The 20,695-nt window shown below is 42.8% G+C and overlaps 2 protein-coding genes across 6 annotated transcripts in view; one reads left to right on the forward strand and one right to left on the reverse strand.

Annotated features, from left to right (window-relative positions):
• The window catches only part of TMEM69 (transmembrane protein 69), a 36,897-nt gene extending 28,162 nt beyond the window's left edge, over nucleotides 1–8,735 (forward strand). Inside the window, exons 1-3 of one of the 4 annotated variants that reach the window (XM_081914036.1) lie at nucleotides 223–245; nucleotides 6,680–6,735; nucleotides 7,366–8,735. In XM_081914036.1, coding sequence (XP_081770162.1) covers nucleotides 6,691–6,735; nucleotides 7,366–8,076 — 756 coding nt within the window. In that variant the 5' untranslated portion in view covers nucleotides 223–245; nucleotides 6,680–6,690 and the 3' untranslated portion in view covers nucleotides 8,077–8,735. Of the gene's footprint in view, nucleotides 1–222; nucleotides 246–5,128; nucleotides 5,548–6,679; nucleotides 6,736–7,365 lie in introns of those variants that run through there. The other 3 variants (XM_081914035.1, XM_081914033.1, XM_081914034.1) reach the window with 3 other exon arrangements.
• A 2,161-nt stretch (nucleotides 8,736–10,896) lies between these two features.
• Nucleotides 10,897–20,633, reverse strand: IPP (intracisternal A particle-promoted polypeptide). 2 transcript variants are annotated; one of them, XM_081913958.1, is made up of 9 exons: nucleotides 20,487–20,633; nucleotides 19,426–19,771; nucleotides 18,299–18,730; nucleotides 18,025–18,180; nucleotides 17,732–17,899; nucleotides 15,710–15,847; nucleotides 14,444–14,566; nucleotides 12,953–13,173; nucleotides 10,897–11,853 (listed from the first exon to the last, which is right to left on the reverse strand). In XM_081913958.1, the coding sequence occupies exons 2-9, from the start codon at nucleotides 19,715–19,717 to the stop codon at nucleotides 11,629–11,631; spliced, it is 1,755 nt and encodes a 584-aa protein (XP_081770084.1). In that variant the 5' UTR covers nucleotides 19,718–19,771; nucleotides 20,487–20,633; the 3' UTR covers nucleotides 10,897–11,628. The 2 variants fall into 2 exon arrangements, with proteins under 2 accessions (XP_081770084.1, XP_081770085.1); XM_081913959.1 differs by lacking the exon at nucleotides 20,487–20,633 and adding an exon at nucleotides 20,095–20,475.
• Between the last annotated feature and the right edge of the window lie 62 nt (nucleotides 20,634–20,695).

Consider the following 20,695-nt stretch of genomic DNA (forward strand, 5'->3'; position numbering starts at 1 on the left):
GTGCGCTTTCCCTGCGCGCTAACGTCCTGCTGCCCGAATACATTATGGACTTCACTTCTTCCTCCTTCGCCCTTATCTCCAGCCATGGCTCTGAAGTCTCTTCATTCTTAAAGCGCCAGGCACTCATTCATTCTCCCGAATAATTTAAGCCGGTGGAACAAGCAGGCATTCCGCCACCGAGAAGCGCGCAGGCCTGCCTAATATTGCTGAAAAGAAATGAAAAGAAAAAGCTTTCCGAAACATTTGTATGTCTGTAGTTTTCTATTTATCAGCGACCGCGAGCCCAGTGGTGCAAACAGCCCCACCACAGGCTACTTAAATTTTAATAATGATTCTCAGGAATTCAAAAGCAACTTTATCTAACCAGACTTTTTCGTTCGTGTGCATAAACCAGGCCTAAAGAAATGTAGCCAAAACAATTTATGCATTCTTCTACAGCAAAATCTAGGTAACTGGGCCAAGCAAACTAATTTGCAGTGACAGACTCCAGAAAGGCTGCAGTCTTCTGATTCCACCATGCTCTCACTGATTAAAGTGGGTCAACTCTATAGAGTAAATAATTAGGTATTGTCAGGTAAACCTTACATGACAATAGCTAACTGTCAGGAAGGAAAAGAGACAAACCAGTTGTGCCCTCCAAAACAGATTTAGGATTAGAATAAATAGCATTATAGCAAATAATTTTTTTTTAATGAAAATTTTTATTGCATTTTCAAATTACAAAATCAGAAATGTAGAATCTTAAAAAAAACAGATAGAAAAGAATCAAACAAAAAAAAAAAAGAACAAAAGGAAGAACAATCCAACTTTCAAATACATTTTTACATTACTAACTGGACTTCCCCGCATCTCCCACACCTTGCGTTCTTTACAATAAAGCATATCAGCAAATTATTACCTTGTTTCATACCTTATTTGTATCTTTCGAAGTATCTTACTTCTAAATTTAAAGTGTTTTTGTCAATTATTTATACTTTAATATAATATATAAAATAACTTTAAATTCCAACTCTTTCTTACTTATCACTTAATTTTCTACTTTCCCAATCTAATTGCGAGAGCTAAGATTTCCGAGTCATGCAGATTCTTAACATTCATACAACTTGTAATATTTTTGTAAATAGTCCTTAAATTTTTTCCAATCCTCTTCCGTTGTTTCTTCTCCCAAGTCTCGGATTCTGCCCGTCATTTCAGCCAGTTCCATATAGTCCATCAACTGCGTCTGCCACTCTTCCAGCGTGGGAAGATCTTGTGTCTTCCAATATTTTGCAATTAGTATTCTTGCTGCTGTAGTTGCATACATAAAAAAAGTTCTATCCTTCTTTAACACCTTTTGGTCCACAATGCCCAATAGGAAGGCCTCTGGTTTCTTAGGAAATGTGTATCTAAACACCCTTTTTAGCTCATTATAGATCATTTCCCAGAAGGCCTTCACTTTTGGGCATGTCCACCAAAGATGAAAAAATGTCCCTTCAGCCCCCTTACATTTCCAACATTTATTATCAGACCGATGATATATTTTTGCAAGTTTGACTGGGGTCATGTACCACCTATATATCATTTTCATAATGTTTTCCTTCAAGGCATTACATGCTGTGAATTTCATTCCAGTGGTCCATAACCTTTCCCAGTCTTCAAACATAATGTTGTACCCAATGTCTTGAGCCCATTTTATCATGGCTGACTTGACTATCTCATCCTGAGTATTCCATTTAAGCAGCAAGTTATACATTCTCGAAAGTACCTTGGTCTTAGGTTCTAACAATTCTGTCTCTAATTTCGATTTTTCCACCTGGAATCCTATTTTTTTGTCCGATTTGAAAACCTCTTGAATTTGAGCATAATGAAACCAATCTTGCACCCTATTCTTTAATTTTTCAAAACTCTGCAATTTCCAGTTGTCTCCAATTTTTTCTATTATTTCCCAATATTTCGGCCAGCCGGCCTCCATATTGGGTCTTTTTCGAACCTTGGCCTCCGCAGGTGTACAGCAAATAATTTTGAACGAGGAAAAAAAAAAGACATAAACTTTGCCTAATCTTTGTTTGCAAATGCAGAAAACTGAAATTGCAAAAACAGCAGCAGCTGCCAGATCCGGTGCTTTATACTCCTTTATGTTGACACAATGCTGACTACATGCGGTTGACTTTCTTTTGCCATAGAGACAGGCAAAAGATGCTAGCTCTTTGGTTACTCCTGTACATTTCTCCCTGTTATTCTGATTCCTGGTGTGTTGTGCAGAGCTAATTAATTTCAGTGGTGTACAATCCATAAAGCTATGAAACATGGGGTGGGAAAATTAGGTTACTGAAAGTAAAGGAGAAATTAATGGGGGAAAGAACTAATATATTATAGCTGCCTGATTAATACAAATATTATTATACATACAGTCACAAACCATAAAGATCAAATGAAGCTAGAAAGAGTGTAATGTGAGATATGCTGTGAAACATGAATTTATGTGTAGAAGTTACTATAATGTTGCCCCCCCCCCAAAAAAAAAATTGTTCACCGCTTTCTACAGTACTTTCAGCACTCAAAAGTACGGTATATTTCATGGACAGAAATAGTTGTATAATGTAACTGTTCCCTTCAAATGCTGAATCTCCCTTTCTCTCTTTCACACTTCCTTATTCATTGCAAGGCAGGATGAGACAGCAGCAACAAGACTCAGCATGAAGAGCAAACCAGAGAATTAGCATAGCAGAAATGATACATAACTTAATTAATATCATTTTGATATCTACTGTATCTTATTTATGGTATATACAGTGTATATGAATGGATACATAACAACTTGTGTGTAAAAACATCAAGTAGGTACATAAGAAGAGCCATTCAGGTTGAGATTCAAGGCCTATCTAATCCAGCAGTATTTTCCCACACTGCCTAACCAGATGTCAGTGGGAAACTGATCTGTGGTACAAATTTTAGCTGATCTTCTATTATTGTGGCTTTTAGTGTGTTCTGTAAAGATTTGACCTCCTTGACCAGGGTTGGGGAACCACAAGCTCAATCACAGGCTATGGGAGCTCCCTGTCAGGCCACCTCATTACCACTGACTGCCTTTTTAATAGCCTATTTGCAGGGGGTGGGGGATAAGTGTGTACGCTGTGCACATGTGTGCTGTGTACTGTGGGCAGTGCTTTTTTCTGGGGGGGGGGGACGAAAGGGTACACATACCCCTAAACATTTTGTGAATCTTTGTACTTTTGTCCATTTACTGTATTTATTTTTTTCTGATTACTATAGAATGGTAATTTTATTGAGTCCAAATGAGAGCACCCCTAAACATTTTTTTTTAAAGCACTGGCTGTAGGTAATGAAAAATTAAATCAGAGGGACTCAGGCATACAGCCTACCATCACCAGCCTCAACTCACAAGGGTACTGTGGTCACCATTTATAGTCAGTTTAATAACACCAGCTATGCCTGAGCATCACTTGAGGTTAACCTCTGGAATACCTTCCTTCCCATTGGCTTAATGACCACCTGCTCTGACTTATAGGAGGCAGTAGTTAAAGAGTATTTATAATTTTTAGCTCTTCGGTGTAACTGGAGCATGCATAGACTCATGTCTGTGTAAGCAGATCAGATTAGTATTTATCTTTGAGTAACAGGCTGCAATTCTTACAGCTGTGAAGAGACTGTGCGATTGCCACCTACTGAGTGGAGGATTCCCTGGGAATATTTTTCAGACCTACCTTTTATAAACTATAAACTACCTTTTATAAACTGGACTATTAGGTCCAGTCGTGACCGACTTTGTGTTTGCGTGCTCATCTTGCTCTATAGGCCGAGGGAGCCGGTGTTTGTCCGCAGACAGCTTCTGGGTCATGTGGCCAGCATGACTAAGCTGCTTCTGTCGAACCAGAGCAGTGCACGGAAACTCCGTTTACCTTCCCGCAGGAGTGGTACCTATTTATCTACTTGCACTTTGACGTGCTTTCGAACTGCTAGGTTGGCAGGAGCAGGGACCAAGCAACGGGAGCTCACCCCGTCGCAGGGATTCGAACCGCCGACCTTCTGACTGGCAAGGCCTAGGCTCTGTGGTTTAACCCACAGCGCCACCTGCGTCCCCTACCTTTTATATGTGTCCTTAAATTCTTTTTGTTCTATGCGTTAACCTAAGGTTAACAGATTTTTTTTCAATGAATCTGGGGACACTTTTCAACTTCAAATCCTGGGACTGTCCCTGGGAAACGGGGACATCTTGTAACCTTATGTTAACCTCAAATATTTGGAACCCAGTCCTAAGCAGAGTCAGGGAGTGCCACCAAAGACTTCTACATAGGAGCAATCTGCCACTTTCCATTACCAAAATGTTTGAAGAGTTCTGCCCAAGTACTGTACATTGCAATTCTCAGGGAAGACATGCCTTGAGCAGACTGAGGTGCCAGTTAAATTAAGAAGGGAAGGCTGGATCTTCATCTTGTCAGGTTTTGAGGTGCTCCAAGACATAACAAGTTTGGCCTTGAGATAAGGAGTTGGAATGTTCAGTTTACTGGCTCATGGCCAGGAATGTGCAGGTGTCTGGTGTAGTTTGTGTAGATGGAACTTGCCCTTGTAGGGATTATTTATGTTTTTTTGAAAGCTAGAGGGAGTAGTTATGGTTATACTTTGTTCAGCTCACACTGTGGGAACTCTGGTGAAAGGATGGTTATTTTGAGGACTGTAGAGATGTAGTTGGATGTGGATTATTTTTCTTATGGAGAAGTTGAGTTGGGATCTAGCTCATGGGTAGGCAAACTAAGGCCCAAATCCGGCCCAATCGTCTTCTAAATCTGGCCTGCGGATGGTCTGGTAATCAGCATGTTTTTACATGAGTAAATGTGTCCTTTTATTTAAAATGCATCTCTGGGTTATTTGTGAGGTATAGGAATTCATATTTTTTTTCCAAAATATAGTCCGGCCCCCCACAAGGTCTGAGGGACAGTGGACCGGCCCCCTGCTAGAAAAGTTTGCTGACCCCTGATCTAGCTAGTACTGTACAAGGATTTATGGGAAAGTGTAGGAAAGTGCAATAATGTTGTTGCCTATAGAGGGCGGCAATAGGGCCTTGCAGCGCCATTAAACGCGGGGAGGAGGATCCGCTCGTGCGTTGTTACTTTTAGTACGCAAGGGCGGGAGTCTCGCCTCTGTTCCAAGCCGAGAGACTAAGCGCGACGCACGCGCACCCGGCGGAATTAGAGCAGGGGACAGGAAACGCCCCTTCCCCAGGCGGAGTGTGGATTGAGTTTAGGTTGATGTGAAGAGTGGCTGATTGTGGAGCAAAGCTAGGAAAACGCGAATTGCGCTGGGAAGGCAGAGTCAGTTTCCGCACCCGGGACAATTTTACCAAGCACGTTTTCGTAACGAAACAAAACAAATCCAAAGGCTTTGGATTGTGGGAAAGCTTTCTGTAAGAATCTACAAAGGCTGCGAGTCGCGTTTATTGTGTCTGCCGCTTAGAGGTGAAATTTAATGAGCAACTAGGTTGATACTACAGCCCAAAGTGCCCACCGGGAGCCCCTTGCAACGCCCTCGATTTCCCCCTGCTACTAAAGGGTGAGGCTCTATGGGTTTGTGACAGGCGCGGGACGTGGGAGAAACTCGCGGAAAAGCAAAGTATTGGCGGGACCGGGTGCTTAGAGAAAGGAGGGAGAGTGAATTCCCGGAAGAGTGCGGTTCTTCATGTGAGGAAGTGCATAACGTGCATGTGTTACCTTTTGCTTTTGAGAAAGTTTGCACAAATTTATTAGGGATGGACATTGTCTGCAGCAGGCTATTGGACTTGGTAGGGCCCGTGATTTGTTCACAGGCTTAAAATTCTACAATGGCTTTTAAGAAACTTGGCTTTGTTACACATGTTTAAAATCTGAGCCTTCTCTTTACAGGGTTGTATTAACTGATGAGAGGTTGCAATAACTTTGTATTGCCTCCAGCATTGCCTTTACCTTGGAGCAACTTGGGTGGGAGGGAAATAAATGGGCACATGCAGCTATATCGTATAGTATCTGTTTTGTTTTGAATGTTGTTGCTTGTCTGACTTATATCCAGTGCAGCACTAAGCAAGCAGCACATCAGCGCAAGATTACTGCTTAAACAATGGGATTCTCCCTGCATGCCCCTTTATTTGTTCTGGGGTTTCCCAAACCCTTCAGGGCAGATTTGGGCAAGGTTGAGGCAGATGCAGGGGAAGGAAAGGGGGAGAGATTTCCATTCACACTGATGTTCACTCAGCACTACACTGGATACAAACCTGTGTTAGCTTCTGTGCTACTTTAATCTTGTTTTAATAGGTCTGTGGTGCTATCCACTGTTGCTGACATCATCCACCAACATACACAGCCAAGTTCCAGCAAATCCCCAACATAACTGGGGAGCAAAGATAGTGCAACTGCTGCAGGGCTTGCAAGCCCACAGTACCATGTGGTTCCCGTTACTGGCTTGGTATGGTTGGGAATGATTTCATATGTTCACACATCAAACAGCAGCTTTGACTGCTGGACTGTCTGGGACTTGACCTCCCAAATGTCTCTGGGATATTCTGAATTTAATCCACCAGTTCTAGTGCTGGATGAAAATTGAATCAGCATAGCATGCCACAACAATGTGGTGGATTGCACCCTTATCCATGTATTATACTTCAGGTGAGGTAATGCAAGAGCATATTTTGCTAACCATCCCTATCTTTCAGAATCTCTGAAAATGTTTCACCTTCTACAGCGATGTTGTTTTCAAGTTCCTTCCAAGGTAAATGTCTCCAAAGCAGTTGCATCTTCATTTGCTTTTAAGACCTGTCTATATATTGAAACACTCATTGCTCACTAAAGTGAAAGGCTACCTTAATATATGTCTGTGGAAATAAATGTTACTTTGCAGCTTTTTAGAAATGTAAAATTTAAAGAATATACAAGTCTTGCCTAGGCGAGTTTCTCATATGTTGGTGGGATTTAACTAGAGATAATGGGTAGTGTTCAGCTAAGTTTTACTTAGAGGAGACCCACTGAAACTAATGAACATGATTAAGTCAATTACTTTAAATGGATCTGTTCTGAGTAAAACTTAGTTGAATCCCTCCCAATATGCATAAGTGGTGGTGGGGAACCCTACTCCCTTGGACAAATTCATTAAAAAATGGAAATATAAATCACTGTTCATTGCTAACACTTGGCTTTGGCAGAGGCCCCAATTAAGAACTGAAGCAAAAACGATAAAAATGGGACCTTAAAGACTAATACATTTTAATGATGTAAGCATTTATGGACTATGGTCCACTTTATTAGATGCATGAAGCGTCCTTCTGAAAAGTATGAAGTACTGTGGTTGGTTCTTTAAGCTACCACAAGGCTGAGTGGTGTCTTTTTGCATTTGTAATTGCAGATGATGTATCTTCAAAGACTTCTGCAACCTGGAAGGAGTAAGGCAGTTGGCTTTCCTGTCCCTTTGGCTGTGCTGCCAAAATCACAGCTGCTTAGGCAGGCATCTGCCAGCATAACCAAGGCACAGGGTTTCCATTCTTCCTGCTGCAGCTGGAAGAAGAAAAAACCTCCGGAACCTGAGCCGCGACAGCTGGATTTGTTGCGATATGACATGCCCTCACTCAAGGACTCTCCAAAGCCTGCTCTGTATTTGGGCTTTGCAGGATTAATTCCCTTTGTTTCAGTGCCATTGTTAATGGCTATCCAGAAGGTCTCCTACCCAGAGTTGGTGTTTGCTCAGATTGCATATGGTGCATCTATACTATCTTTCCTAGGAGGGATCAGATGGGGATTTGCTTTGCCAGAAGGCAGTCCTGCCAGTCCTGATTGGATTAATCTGGCTAACAGTGTTGTTCCTTCACTACTTGCCTGGTTTACTTTGCTTTTCAAAGATGACCTCACTCAAGCTGGACTCATGCTTATAATAGGGTTAGGGATAGCCTTGCATTATGATCTTAGTCTTCTTCCCACCTATCCCAAATGGTTTAAAGCCATGAGGGCAGTCCTGACTATAGTAGCCACAGTTTCTCTGATTACCACACTATGTCTTGCAAACACGTATCCAGAGAAACGACTAAGTCGTGATGCAAGTGAAACAAAAGTATTGAAATAAACAACCAAAAATGCATTAGCCTGTCCAATGAGAGGGGACCTCTCTCCTTAACCATTTTCATAATCTGTTTTACATGTTTTCCCCTCTGAAGACTACTGTGAGGGAATGAGAAAAGGTTGGTTGACTTCTCTGCTTATGAACTTATGGCTGAATTTATGGACTGAAAGAAGAACAAGCTCCATGGAAGGGTGGATACTGAAGACCTAAGATGAATTTGCTAGTTACAATTTAGTAGAGATGTGTAATGTTTCTGCTCTAATGCGCAAAGATGAGTTAGGGCATCTTCTTCCGTGGTTAGGTGGCTCAGCCACTGCTGTGGAACACATCTCTCTCCCTGTACAAGAAAATTACTTCTTTGAATGTTATACCAGAGATAAGACTTGTGGAGACTTCTCGATAATGTGGAATGTTCTGATACACACTGAACATTGAAAGAACACCACAAATGTCCAGTTTCGCTCAGTAACTTCAATAGCCATCAAATTCTTGTGGTTTTAAATACTTCTAGGATGCTCAGCTAGAAGATGTACTAACTGCATTGCGTTTTCCACAGGCTGTTCAACTGCCATCCATCCATTGCTTTTTAAGCTACAAGTTGTATGCTGTTGTTTCTCTATATAGGCTAATTCTTAGTGAGTAAAATATTTTCCCCTTTCACAGTTTTTAAAAACTCCTGTGGGTGAATTATTACTAGCCATTATTAAATAACAATGATGTTATGTAATTAATACCACAGTTGTTAAATGGCAGTAAATCTCTTGTTTTAATGGAACTTGCTTTCTGCTAAATCCTGATCAGTGGGCTGCTAACGTGGAAGCCTGCAATAGCAACCACTAGCTGGTAGTAATTGTTCAACCTCTGTGCAAATGTATTGGGATGGATGTTCAGTAAACAGCCAGTCTGGAAGCTCCTCATATTTAGTACTACATAAATGGGACTTCTAGTTAAGGATGGTTAGACTGTGATAAAAGTACACACAAGTCCTGCTTTCCATTCCCAGGAAACTGTTAGGCGAGCGTTTGCATAACAAGCTGATTTTTATTATTTCCTACGGGAACATTTCTAATCTATGATTTGTCCAAACTCCCTCCCTGGTTTCTGCCCCAAACTGCTGTAGCCAGCCAGCAAAAGTCAAACAAAGGAAAAAATGATTTGTCTGATTTCTCCTGCTCCAAATTGTCCAATTTCTCCTTAGAAATAGGTAGGGAAGTAGACAAACAATGGCTTTTTGGATATCTGAATCAGCTGTTTATATAACAAGGTTTGGGTATAGTTCTTTGGGTTCTGATAACTCAGATTTTGGATAATAGCGGGAATAGTGTCCCAATAGCGGGACCTGCATGTATTTTATTTATTTGTTTGTTCGTTTATTAGATTTATATGCCGCCCTTCATCATAAGATCTCAGGGCAGTTCACAGGATAAAAGACAAGGTAAAAATGGATGTAAATATTTAAAACAAAAACAACAAAACAATCCCTCCTTCCCACAAACACATTAAAAAGGCTATAGAATATTAATCGGCCAAAAGCCTGGTTGAAGAGTTAAGTTTTGTCTGGTGTCTAAAGATGAAGGTGCCAGGTGAAGCTCTGTAGGGAGAGCATTCTACAAATGGGAAGCTACTGAGGAAAAGGCCTGTTCTTGTGTTGCCACCCTCCAAGCCCCATGTGGAGGCACACAGAGAAAGGCCTCAGATGAACGTGGAGTCTGGGACAGTACAGTCAAATCTCTACTTACCACCGCCTCTTACGATTGTTCCAAGTCGCAACCGCGGCAAACCTGGAAGTAACCAGTAGGTTTGCTGCTGTATGTGCAGGAGTGACAATCGCCATTTGCACATGCGCAGAAGTGGGCAATTGCCTGCGCACAACGGTGCCTCTCCCAGCAACCTGTTTCAACCTCTGGATGGACCTCCGGAACAGATTATGGTCGCAAATAGAGGTTCCACTGTATATGGGAAGCAGTCCTTCATGTATTTTGTGGTCCTGAGCCGTTTAAGGCTTTATAGGTCAAAACCAGCGCTCTGAATTGGGAGCAGAAGCTAATTGACAGCCAAAGCAGTTGGGCTAGGATCTGTGTAATATACCCCAGTGAGCAACCTGGCCGCCAAATTCTGCACCAGCTGAATTCGTCTTCAGAGGCAGCCCTATGTATCAGGCATTGCAGTAATCTAACATAGAGGTTACCAAAGTATAGACAACAGAAGTTAGGGGCGCAGATATGGGTGCAGCTGAGCCACCAGCCCAAGCTGATGGAAGGCACTCTGTGCCATCAAGGCCGCTTGAGCCTCAAGCAACAGCAAAGGATCCAGGAGTATCCGCAAGCTATGGACCTGCTCCTTCAGAGGGAGTGTAACCCCATCCTCTCAGCCATTTGGTCTAAGTTGCCTCAGTCTTCTTTGGATTGAGCTTCAGTTTGTTGGCTGTCATCCAGTGCATTACTGGGGCAAGACACCGGTCCAGCACACCCAGTGCCTCACAAAGGAGAAGTAGATTTGTGTGTCATAAGGCAGGGAACTGTTTTCAACTGACATGGTAATAGTACTCAGCCATAAATAGTGATGCTTCTCCACAGATGTAACTGTGTATGGGGTAAGGCGCTACAAAGATGGAAAAGGCATTTATGATATAATAAATGAACTGGTAGGCTACCATATGATGTTAGCTCATTTTACTACTGCCATTTTCCTCTCTCATCCAACTCCTTTATTGTGCTTGTTTTTATTACTTTTAACTTATTTGCTTTACCATGGAAGCACAGGGCATGGTGTGGATCCTTTGGAAGTCACACGGGGCAGCCTGTAAGGAAATGTGAAGACAGATTTGTTTTTGGTTTTTAATATTCCAGTTGTCTTCTGTCTTAAACAGTCCTACATAGCTAAGTATGCATATGTGGAACAAAAGCCCAAAGCCAAGGGCAGATTCTTAATACCCAACATGAGCCAGGGAATGGAATATTCTTATCTGTCTTGAGTTCCATCAGGGAAAGAGGTGGCATATGAATGAATGTATGTATGTATAAATAAATAAATAAATAAGAGTGAGATGTAAACTACTTTCATTTTGTAAGCAAGTTTGACTTATTCCTAAAGGCAATGAGCAGCTAAAACAAAAGTCCCAAACAAGTATGTAAATAATAGCTCCATCATTTTGTTGCATTTCTCCAAGGAAACTAATTTAGGCTATGGAAAGCCAACGTCTGCTCATAAATAAATAATGTAATGGATTTTCATGAGAATAAAACTATTGCTTAGGATCCCCGTTAAGAAGTAATGCGGTTAGGACAATTTCAACCTCCTCCACTTCAAATACAGCAACTGCCTTCCGATTGTGTCTTGGCATATGATGAACAGCAGACGGTTTCCCAAGTGTCAAGGGCAGCAATCAACCATCAACAAACTGGCAGAATCCCCCATGAAGTTTATGTTCCACATGGAGAAGCATACGGTTTCAGTAGAGCCTGTGAACAGAAGTCTCTAGCCCAAACTGTCACCATTCCGAGAACACTTGAAAATCCACTCCCCAATCTTAGTTGTTTTTAAGTGTTCTGTACTTCAGAGCACGGCCACACCTCCCTCACAGCGGCTGGTGATCATGTTAGCAATTTCAGTCCAAGTATCCAAATGCGGATTATAAACTTCCACGGAATCTGATGTTACTGGGGCAGATGAATCATAACTCGCAGTCCTTCCTCCAATGGCATAAAGGAGGCCATTCACAGCTACAACACATACTCCAGCTCTTGGGACCTTCATTGAAGCAACTTCTACCCATTTCTCCTAATAAATGAAACAAACAAACAAAAATATGTTTTCTGTGTAGTATGTTCCTCTCCAGAGATGTGCTTTAAATCTACAGTTAGCAGGTGTAAATAAACTGTAGGAAGGTCTGTGTTAAACTGACCATTCACCGTATTCTTAGTAGTGGAATTCCAATTCATTGTCATAATTTTATTTATTAATATACTGCCCTATACCAGGCATCCTCAAACTCGGCCTTCCAGCTGTTTTGGGACTACAACTCCCATCATCCCTAGCTAACAGGCCCAGTGGCTCAGCTAGAGGACTGAGTTTGGGGGTGCCTGCCCTATACCCATGGGTTTACTACTACTGTTTACTATTATTGCTGTGCATTTTTTTCTATCCTTCCCTCCAAATGAGCCTAAGTACAGAGCCAGGGCGGGCAATTATTCAAATTAATTCTGAGTAAAAATGAGATGGGGGGCGGGAAAGGAATATCTGCACATTAAAAGGCAAGTGTATCATGGTGTCACAACAGGAAAACAGAAGGACTGTAACCCCCATTAGTTACTACTTGGCATAGTGGCATGAGATTTTATAGTTACTAGCCTACTTATTACCTGGGTAGTAGGACCCTTAGGCTATATATAGACATAAGAACCTCCAGCAGCAGGTGAAAGTTTCTGCTGTGGGAGGAGCTCTACTTCCCCCCCTCTCCCTGCTTAGTATGTTTATCTATTTAAACACCCCCCCCCGGAAGCAATCTGGTTTTCTTAGACTTAAAATATTGCTCTGGACACTTTGCACAGATGAGTGGCTTCATGGCTGCCACAAGAACTAGTCAATTAATACGCTACCTAGTTGGCTTCTTATGAAAACAGGGAAAACTGGATATTCCTGAACGTCATTCAGTTGAGAAGTCTAAGTATAGGCCAACATCAGGTTCATTGCTTTAACTATGTGCATCTGAACATAACCTTACACACACACACACATACGACTTCAGCTGCATTGGGGGACTGGTGAACACATTACTGACAACTTCATTTCTTTGTACCTATCAATGAGACAAACTACTGCAAACCAACATAAACAACGAATACACCTTGGAATCTGATTTGTGGGAACTGAAACCTACCTCTTCAAATGAGTATTTCTCAACACTTGGAAGAGCATCTTCAGACCCATTCAATCCTCCAATAGCATAGATACAGTCATTCAGAGCAGCCACACCCAGATATGCCCTTCTGGTGCCCATTTCAGGGAGTGCAGACCAGCGCTTAGATATTGGATCATAGGCGTCGACAGAACACAGTTCTATTCCTTCATTACTGATGCCCCCAACAATATAAATTATACCTGGAAATGCAAGGAATTTCTATTATACCTATGCCATACCAGCACTGTTGGTATTCAAGGATTTCTAGAAAACATGCACTGTGGACTGTAATCTGCAGCCTAGTAATTCCCAAGAATTTCAATGGTCTTCCTTATTAGGACTGTTCTTGAATGAGTGGGTTGTGGATTGCTGTTTGAAGTTGCTTTCTAAACTATCAGCTCTTTTGCACAATGCAACAAAATTGTTGCACATAGTTTGCTCAATGCCCTTCAAGATAGCACACCATTTGTTAGGTTATCAATTTTTCCAAATGCTCACCTCAATTCTATGCATGCCTACTCAGAAGTGAGTTAAATTCAAATGGGACTTGAGGTAAGTGTGTATACCACAAGCAGCCTTCCATGTCTCTCTACCTGGCCCCTAGAACACTCCACAAGCCTTGAAGTATCCTGGAACCAATTTAAGGGCCTTGTAAATTAATACAAGAACCATGAACCTGACCTGATAGCCTATGAGTTAGCTAGTGCAAGCTTTTGAGCACCTGAGTTACGTGCTGCTGATAGTCTGTCCCCATCCGCAATCTAGCTGCAAGGTTTACCACAAGTTGGAGTGCCAAACCAGCCCAAGGGTAGTCTGTGACAGTTTTAACAGTAAACAACAATTATTCAAATACAGTGGTACCTCTGGATACGAACGGGATCCGTTCCGGATCCCCGTTTGCATCCTGAAGCAAACGCGGGTCGTGATTCGCCACTTCCAGGCATGTGCGTGATGTCATTTTGACCGTCTGCGCATGCGGCGAAACCTGGAAGTAATGTGTTCTGTTACTTCCGGGTCACTGCGGAGCACAACCTGAAAGAGCTCAACCTGAAGCATATTTAACCCAAGGTATGACTGCATCCAGGGACGCAGGTGGCGCTGTGGGTTAAAGCCTCAGCACCTAGGACTTGCCGATCGAAAGGTCGGCGGTTCGAATCCCTGCGGCGGGGTGCGCTCCCGCTGCTCGGTCCCAGCGCCTGCCCACCTAGCAGTTCGAAAGCACCTCCGGGTGCAAGTAGATAAATAGGGACCGCTTACCAGCGGGAAGGTAAACGGCGTTTCCGTGTGCGGCTCTGGCTCGCCAGAGCAGCGATGTCACGCTGGCCACGTGACCGGAAGTGTCTCCGGACAGCGCTGGCCCCTGGCCTCTTAAGTGAGATGGGCGCACAACCCTAGAGTCTGTCAAGACTGGCCCGTACGGGCAGGGGTACCTTTACCTTTACCTTTATGACTGTATCCAAGCCCACTCACCTTGCATTTCACAGCACCCAAAATTGTAGCGCGGCACAGCCATGCTGCCCACCACTTCCCAGCTATTCTCTTCAGGATCAAAACGTTCAATCGAGGTGCCAATCTCTGCTCCAACCCAGCCTCCTGAAAACCAGAGTACGTTTGAAGGCAAGGAATAGAAAACATTGTTAATATTTCTATCTCCTTGAAGCAGCTACAATGGCAGCTGAGCCAAAAAGGCTGTCTAATGTAAAGGTGGCTAGGGCTGATGAAGTTGGAACCCAACATCTGGAAGGCCAGATTGCTAGAGCAACATAAATGTTTTCTATTTGTACATATCTCTATCTACAAAGCCTACAGGTTGTCCGGGGCTGTATTACTGAAGCCTGATTTTCTGCAGCAGTAAACTATTTTGGACCATAAGCTGCCTCTGTGTGGTGACAGTAACTGGGGGCAACTTCTGCTGCATGAGTTATCTCACTATCTCTGTTAGCAACAGCTAGCGTTGAACCCCCCAAATGCGGAAGGGGCTGAGCCAGCATGGGATCCATTGGATCCTGAGCCAACCCTGCTGCTATCACATGATGCCCAATCCAGGCATCTTCACTGAGCCAAGATTTATTCTTGCACATTTTCCCTTGTCCCTTCAGGGCTTTTTTTCTGCATTTCTACTTTCCAGGGCTATAGATGTAGCACTGGCTGCACCACCCCATCAAGCCCTGCTGCTGCAAGCCAGAGGACAGGATTGCAGCTTAATTTATCTGCAAACTGTCTGGAGACTCCAACAGGACAGCAAGCAAGTTGTAGGCAAGGCAGCTCTCAGCTACGTCACCAACAAATATTCCAGGCTTTGGAATCTTCAAGAATTTACTGAAGGAAAACGTTTGCGTTTGGCTACTGAAAACCTAGCAGTTCGAAAGCACAAAGTGTAAGTAGATAAATAGGTACCACTCTGGCGGGAAGGTAAACGGTGTTTCAGTGCGCTGCTCTGGTTCACCAGAAGCAGCTTAGTCATGCTGGCCACATGACCCGGAAGCTGTACGCTGGCTCCCTTGGCCAATAAAGCTAGATGAGCACTGCAACCCCAGAGTCGGTCACGACTGGACCTAATGGTCAGGGGTCCCTTTACCTTTTTACTGAAAAAAGGATACTTTACCAGAGAAGCTACTAGTTAGTTGCTAACATACACGTTTGGGAGTTATTCCTATTTTCTACAGTATACAACACTAATGAAACTCTGCCCCTAGCTTAAGGAGGTAATGCATTCTGTAGAGTCAAAGGACTTGCCAAAAGCATAGATGGTACCATAACAAGCACACACTCCAAGTCCACAGCGAGGATGGTTCATAGATGCTACAGCTGCCCACTGTTTAGTAATAGGATCGTAACGTTCGGTACAATCAAATATCATAGAGTCTTTTTCACCTTAGAAGAGAGGCAAGAACATAGAGAAGTTAAAACATCTTTTGTATGCTATCTCTTCAATATATTGATCAACTAATAGCAGAATAATTCATCCATTGAGCATCTTAGCATAGTTGCAAGATGCAATGCTTCATTTCTGAAGCCAAAGTTCTTTTCCTTCCCCCAATGCCCAATTTCTAAATGAGTTCTCTGATGCACAGGTACCACCAGTCAAAACTGGTATGACTTTATCTCCAAAATACAAGTTATCCGGCTTAAAGGAAAATTTAAATCATATCATCTTCTTTAAGTAATATGCAATAATTACATTTCTGCAAAATTCTAACCACCGAAAGGTTTGAGGGGTTAAATGGCAAAAGGAAGAAAAGCATGCAGCAGGAACAGCAATGGCAGGATGTTAATTAATAGGACAGTGAGTATCCTGCAAGCACAGGATGGAATGCTTCAACAGTTAACAGTACTTACAAAACTTTTCATTTCACACAGCAGAAGTCTGTATACTACAGATGCACTTAGAGTTTTCACTTTTGGCAGGAACTTTACCACATCCTTAACAAGTATAACTAAGATAAGGCACAGCTCCACTTTTGGATGCAATGCCCCTATGAGTGCCTGGTGCAGAAGATTCCTGGTTCAAATCTCTGGTACCTCCTGTCGAAATGATGAGGTAGCAGGTGATGTGAAAGACCTCTCTCCACCTGAAAATCTGGAGAACTAGAGTGGAACTGGACTAGGTGGACAAATAGTCTGACCTAGTATAAGGCAGCTTCCTACATTTCCTTAAACCTACAAAAAGCAGCTGCCATTGAATGACCACAAGCAATTGTATTTTTAGTAGTAGTGGCTGTAGAACAGGAAAGAAGATCATTTGAAGCATCTACGTTTATTTGGCAACACAGAAAGTTCTGGTAGGTTTCATAGTTGTTTATATGCATATATAAATAAAACAGGGGCCATTTAATGCAAAACAGTAAACCATTTAATGCAAAACTATGGTTTAGTGCTATGTGGATCAGAATGAAGGAGCTGAGAACCAGCTCACACACTCAGCACCCTCCACCACCAATGCAGTAAGGAGATGTCATTCTGCTAAGTTTAGTTTAACTTTTACAGAATCCTGTCTTATTGTAATGTCTGAATCAGAGATCCTGATTTAAACCAAACTTAAGATTTGTAATATGCTAATTCCAAACCATAGTTACAAAACCAGATAATTAGAATTTGTTTTAAGCCAGGATCTAAACTCCATGGGAGAAGCACTCAAGCTCGATGCATCACTCAAGCTCATCCATACAGCACTAAACCATGGTTTGTGTGTATACTACGCAAGTCTGAGAGATGATAATACAAAAATATGTAGGCTTCAGGAAGGTGAAAGCAAATGTGATCAAAGTTTTTTCTTCCTCTTCCTCCTACCACCCTGAAAGAAGTAAAGGGGCTCACTCAGCCTCCTCCAGAAAAAAGAGATCTTCAGTGGTGGAAGGTACAATGGGACACTGAGAAAAGTCATTGATCATTTTACTTTGGTAACCCTATATGTGAGTGGAACTACATCTGTGTGTTTGACTACATACCTATGAATGTCTGCAATATGTTAGCAAAACAATGAATGGGTTTATGTCTGCATGGTGCAAGGACTGGAGACGTCTGGGGAAATGGACTGTACCAGAGTCCCCAAACCCCGGGAATCCCAAACGGCAAGGCCCAGATTTCTCCCTGTCAAACTCAGGACATCATTGTAACTTTTGTATACTGTGGCTTTAGAATGCTACATCTTGTCTCTGGGTGAGTTCCTTCCACTAAGTGAATAATAAGAAAGACCTGTGGCAAGTAGTAAAGAACAGCCCACCCCCCACCCCCAGAAATGCAATTCTTTGCCCTTACCTCCAATAGCATAGATCATTCCTCCGACTACTGCAACTCCCAGCCCATTTCGAGCCTGGTGCAAAGAAGACACAGTAGTCCAGTACTGACTGAAAGTGTCAAAACGCTCAACACAACTGAGAGCTCTGCTGTCACTCCAACGGCCTCCCTGCAAGCGAGTATATCCACCTATTCAAAAAACAGGAGATGGCAGACACCATTAGCAGCTCCACAGGCTCTTCTCATGCAGCCTTTCTTCAGCAGTTCAGATTCTGAAGAGACATGAAATGCTAAAGAGGAGACAGGATTCCTACCTACTGCATACAGGTACTTCCTGGCTTTCCTCCTGGGGCGCGCCTTTGCCGCCTGCAGGAAACTGCTAACCTTGCTCTCCTTTGGAGATTTACACACTTCGCAGTATTCTTTTAACAGGGTTTGAAGGGCCACTCGAAGGCTGAAATCAGGAACCCCTTGAGAAGACAAAATTAGTCCAAAGAGTCCACAATGGGTCATTGAGTGATGTGAAAAGATATACAGATTTAGATACAGAGTTGTAGTACAGACACACACTACCCTACTCTGAGTTACCTTCTATGTATTTCAAGAGTCTTTGTGGGGGTAACAGCGGAAATCGAACTGTATCCAGTATTTCCACCACGTGTTTCTTTCTTCTCCCCAGGTCCTTCAGAATCCATTGCATTGCAGCTATGAAAACCTGGTACTCATCTTCTATGCTCAGTTCCTCACTTCGCAAGATCTTAATGAGCTGGTCCTTTGTCAGAGCCAGGAATTCCTCTCCGTCCTGGATGTCCAGGAAATGGGCATGGATGTAATTCTCTGTGAATTCTAGCAGATCATGACAGGCAATTTGCTCGGAGAACTGGAAGAGTCCAATGCAGTTTGAAGGATCAATCTGCCCCTTCAGAAATTCACAGCAAAGGTCTACCACTTCTGTGAGTTGGAACATGTCTGCTGCCACAATCAACTCCTGGACATTACTTTCACCAATGCTGACTATGCCTAAACGAACAACAGAGAACTATTTCAGCTGGTACGAAATCTTGCCAATACAATAGCATACAGTTTGACCACAAAATTTGTGAATCTCCTTTGAATGATACTACTGGAGTACATTATTGCCACATTATTAATATCTTAGGGGGAGTATCATCAGCCATCAAAATAATTAACTGAACAGGAAACGTTACACCACAGGCACCCTTTTTGGTAAACCAAATAGCACAGATTGAATGTTTTTCCCCACCCCACTAATGGATGATAAAACACTAATACTATGGTAATTAACTGGCTCTGTTCATAAAGAATTGCAAATGTGTCTCAATTATAACTTCAAACTGGGAACATAGACATTGACAAGACTAAATGGTCCTCCTTATCCCTCCCCAAATCCCAGCACATAGTTAGCATGACAGAGAAAACTAGATTAGAAGCCCTCTACCTCACATTTTATTTTTTCATGCAAAGTGAACTTTTCTTATGGATGAACATTCAGTCAAGGGAGCTCCTCATATGAACTCTGAAGTGTTACAATTCAGATCAATGAAGACCCTGTGACATAATTTGGGGGATGCCTGTGATGTAGTCAGTGACAAGTTCTAAAACAGCACGTACATTTGATTCACAAGCTCCGGGATACTAAGGCATTGTCAAAAAGCATAACAAGATCTCAAGAATGTTTTAGAAATGGAGTCTACCTGTGTAAATAAAGTCCAGCAGGATCTGAAAGATGTCAGCCTCCACACCTAGGATCCGTACAACATCCTTTGAAGACTCTTTCATCCCTCCTGCAAACAGAGCTGCAAAATAAGGACTGCTTGCAGCCAAGACAAGCCGGTGGACTTTAAATACTTCTTCACCAACCTGGAGCTGCACATCACAGAAGTGCTGCCCACATCTCATCTTGTTGATCTGGGCCAGTATAAGACGAGCATGCCTATCTGCCAATAAGGGGAATTCGCTGGTGTTGGAAGAAGGCACACAAGCCATGGCAGGATCACAGAGAAATGGAGTGAGTGATGCCCATCATCCCCCAATGATGATCTAGGAAGGACAAGAAACCCTTTGAAAATTAAAGACCTAACGACAGGGTTAGTAATGAACATAATTTTGAGTGACAATAACATTTCCCCCCTTTAATAAACTAAGGACGCTTCCAGGTCTGATCAACCCGCATTTCAGTTTTGGTCCCCACAGGTAATAAATCCTGTTGATTTCAATCAGATTTATTTCCAAAGAAGCCTGTTTAGGAGTGCACCCCTAATCTAATTTCACCAAAAGGAACATGACAGGCACAACACAAACAACTGTATCTGTTGAGGTACAGTACTAAGAAGGCCTGAGAATGAAATCTCTATTCATTTTACCTGCATCACTCCAGGAAAATAGATGGGGACCTTGTCACAGCCCCAGCACGACAATCAGAACAGGAATACGGAATTGGGAAAAGAAGAAGCGGTCTGGGTTGCATTACTGAAATGCACGCTCGGTAAGGGAGCACAATATTAATGGAATTGGCACTTTGCACACGCTCAGAGACAAGCTTCTGTTTCTATGTTCCTATACTCAACTACAGTTCAAATTAAGCTAATCGGCACTCAGGTCTAAAACAAGGGAAGGCTGACGCAGTGGGAGAACTTAATAAATCTATAGTATATAATACTTAAAATTAGCAGTCGAGGCGGGAGGCGGGGACTGTGAGCTACCACATGGGATTGCCTCGCCTATTCATTTGCGCGCAACGGACTCTAGACACTACCTTCTTCTTCTTTTCCACTCAGCCATTCATGGTCCTTCCCCGATTTCCCAACAACTTTTGCGTCCGCCCGCCCCACCCCCCGGCCTTTCCGGCACCAGAGAAAGCTGGGAAGACGCGTCCATTCAACGCTCTCCGGGACGGGAGATACCACTGCGCATGTCTCGGGGAGCCGGAGACGGGCAGGAGTAGTAAGGCGACTCTTGGCGCTT

Source organism: Podarcis melisellensis (assembly GCF_964234715.1).
Source record: "Podarcis melisellensis genome assembly, chromosome: 6".
Taxonomy (NCBI): domain Eukaryota; kingdom Metazoa; phylum Chordata; class Lepidosauria; order Squamata; family Lacertidae; genus Podarcis; species Podarcis melisellensis.

Bases quoted from the DNA above. Each gene is read 5' to 3' on its own strand.
- IPP (XM_081913958.1), bottom strand. From the start codon at position 19,717: ATGGCTTGTGTGCCTTCTTCCAACACCAGCGAATTCCCCTTATTGGCA. The intron at 18,731-19,425 runs GTAGACTCCATT...TTGTTCGTTTAG, and splicing joins GCTGGACTTTATTTACACAG to GCATAGTCAGCATTGGTGAA. The intron at 18,181-18,298 runs GTAACTCAGAGT...TGTCTTCTCAAG, and splicing joins ACTCTTGAAATACATAGAAG to GGGTTCCTGATTTCAGCCTT.